Source organism: Prunus mume, linkage group LG3 (assembly GCF_029339155.1).
Source record: "Prunus mume cultivar Tortuosa linkage group LG3, ASM2933915v1, whole genome shotgun sequence".
NCBI classification, from domain to species: domain Eukaryota; kingdom Viridiplantae; phylum Streptophyta; class Magnoliopsida; order Rosales; family Rosaceae; genus Prunus; species Prunus mume.
The window spans coordinates 7,974,747-7,977,530 of record NC_142700.1 but is presented as its reverse complement, the minus strand read 5'-3'; the positions used below and the strand labels follow the sequence as shown (position 1 = coordinate 7,977,530).

The 2,784-nt window shown below is 36.3% G+C and overlaps 1 protein-coding gene across 1 annotated transcript; it reads right to left on the bottom strand.

The window, feature by feature from the left end:
* Positions 1-1,504: 1,504 nt before the first annotated feature.
* On the bottom strand, positions 1,505-2,122 carry LOC148918626 (uncharacterized). The gene has a single exon (XM_089047730.1). The coding sequence runs from the start codon at positions 2,035-2,037 to the stop codon at positions 1,705-1,707; it is 333 nt and encodes a 110-aa protein (XP_088903856.1). The 5' UTR covers positions 2,038-2,122; the 3' UTR covers positions 1,505-1,704.
* Between the last annotated feature and the right edge of the window lie 662 nt (positions 2,123-2,784).

The following is a 2,784-nucleotide window of genomic DNA, read 5'->3' as shown; positions in this document are numbered from 1 at the left end:
TCATTTGGCATTGGCATAAGTTTGTTTCCATGTTTTGGTTGTTAGAGATTTTTATCTTAAGTTTTGCATATCAATATATCTCTTGGCCCCTCTACCCATTATCATTTAGTTTTAAGTTATATGATTGAATGTTATCATGATAACAAAACATGTTATTTACAAGTACTCCACACATCGCTAGCACAAAGAAAAACTTGAGCGATTTCATATTCGTCTAACTGATTTGAATTAATTTGGTAGGTCGTGTATGTATCGAAGAAAAGGAATGAGCTAGAATGTGTGTAAAGATTGGATAGATGGAGAAGCATGCAGGGGCTGAAGAAGTATATGTAGAGAGGCGTGAGGGCTGACAGAGGTGATCAACGTGTGGGGAATAATTGCATGGTTGGTCTAATTCAAGGGGCCGTACAAAACGTTAATTCATCAGTAAACAAACTTATGCTTCCGAAGAATATATTACGTATTCTAGAAATTAGGTGAATAAGAATAGAGAAATTAAAGCCTGCACAAATTATACGGGAAGATTCTTGGGCTTGTTTCCTAACTGGGCTCGCATGCCAGTATAATTACAATTACAAAAACTCCGGACTAAAGAAAAGTTGTTATCAATATCAATTCAGTATCATTTTGACCAACTTTTAATGTGAATATATATATATATATATATATATATATATATATATATTTGGCGTATGCTGTTTTCCTTACAACTAATAACAATAGCTAGCTACGCTTGTCGCGTTGTTAGATTTTATCTCGGGCGCCAATATAGACGTGAGTCTTGATTATACAAATTACAATTAAGATGTCAAAATGCCTTGCAACTAAATTCCTTATACGTACCAAACTGAAATGTATTATATAATAAAATAAATGTAATTGTTTTTATCTTGTTTTAAAATATAGGGAAGCTTCGTATGCAGGTACAGAATATCAAACACCGACCGCAATATGATGATATATGCTTCAAATTAGATAAAAGAATATATATTTCGCTATGATAATTGGTTCTAGAAGTGTTTAGAAATTAGAATAGGTCTTCCAATATCACTAGGTTGATTGTTCTAAATTCTAATCAATTCATCACTGCTTTGGTTTTGGTTTGCTAGCGTATTACAAGCCCAACAACCGTCTTGTGCCCTTATTTATTGTGCTTTAAAAAAGACAACTTAGTTTCAAGTTCTCCACTCAATATATGCCAAATAAAGCTCAGAGAAAAAAAAAAAACTCTAAAGGAACGGCTCCGGGAAAACTTAATCCCTTCTTTTTCTTCTCCAGCGAGCCTCTCTCTACAACTGTTTGATTCCATAATAAGTGTCTTATCGAAGACCCTTAAATGAGACCCTATCTCTTAACTGTTTAATCAAATTAGTTCGTCGTTAATATACAACTAAAAAAGAAATTCATCCAAATTCCTGCCATCTATATGCGCTCGAGTTGGAAGAATAAAAAATAAAAAGGAAGAGGTTGAATCCTGGTGATATATTATATTCTGACACGTAACTAACATCAACAAATAATAAGAACTTTTTTAATTAAGGGATGATAATATTGATGATTCCTTACAAAAAACAATTTATTGGCAAAGCCCATCGAATGGTGACGGTTAGCTAGTCCTTATTCCTTGCAATTAATATTGCAATATCCTTATTCCTTATCGATCCAGTAGCAGTGATCTATCTGGTGCGTCGTGATAATTAGTGTTCATGCATAGCTGCACAGTCCATACGCACATGAAGTGCCTTTCTTGCACGCGTTGTTGCAGCTGCCGCAGTTTTCATTGTCCGAGTTCGGATTCACACACTTACCTTCGCAGCAAATCTCTGAGTACTTGCATTTCGTCCCACACTTGCCGTAGGCAAGGAAGCGGCTTCTTAGAGAAGTGCTTTTTCCAAACTGGTTTTTGGTTTCGTCCTTTGCATCAGTATTGTTTTCCTCATTGAAGAATGATTCTTCTTCTTCTGGTATTGCAGAGAGAGTAGTGATGGCTGAAGCTATTAGCATGGCAAGCATTAGAAAAACCATGAAGCCTTTCATGATGTTTGTTTGGAGTGTAATAAAAACAGAGAGAGAGAGTGAGACCGAGAGAGATTTCTAAAGGTGCTTAGGAGATTTTGGGATGGAGAAGCATGTAGGCTCGGAAAAGTATAAATAGAGAAGAAGAATGTGAAGGCGGTCTAAAATTCGTAAAATCTTTTAGCGCGGCTTAGGAGAGATTAGCGGTCGTAAGCTGAGAACATGGGAGTCTCAGTGAATCCCTCATCACTTTGTTAATTTGCTGTATCGTTTGGAGACTTTTGGCCCCATTGTCAAACAAAAACTCCACACTTGTAACACTAGCCGTCGTTTTTTATTTGACAATCGATATAAGCCACGCTTCAAGGCACTCGTCGAGGCATAGCAGTGGCAAATCTCCTCAGGTGTTTCGCAGTTATCACGCTTTGCGCATGCTATGGTTTGTAAGATGCTTATTCCTCACGAAGAAGAAGACCTGGCAGATTTGACGAAGCCCATCAAATGCACACACGCAAAATCATACCTTTCTATTTTTCCGAAAACTGGCCCAAATATGCGATGGGTTGATAATAACAAAATTACCTCTCAACTTAAGATACAATTAAAGAAGAAATTCATCCAAATTCCTCCCATCCATAAGTTCAAAATTCATCATGTGATTTACGTATCTTACAAGCATTGCACCAAATTGGAGCTTATATGACTTGTTATTTACGGCATGCTTTCTATTCGTGTTGTTAATAATTCATGTTTATGGCATATGACAAA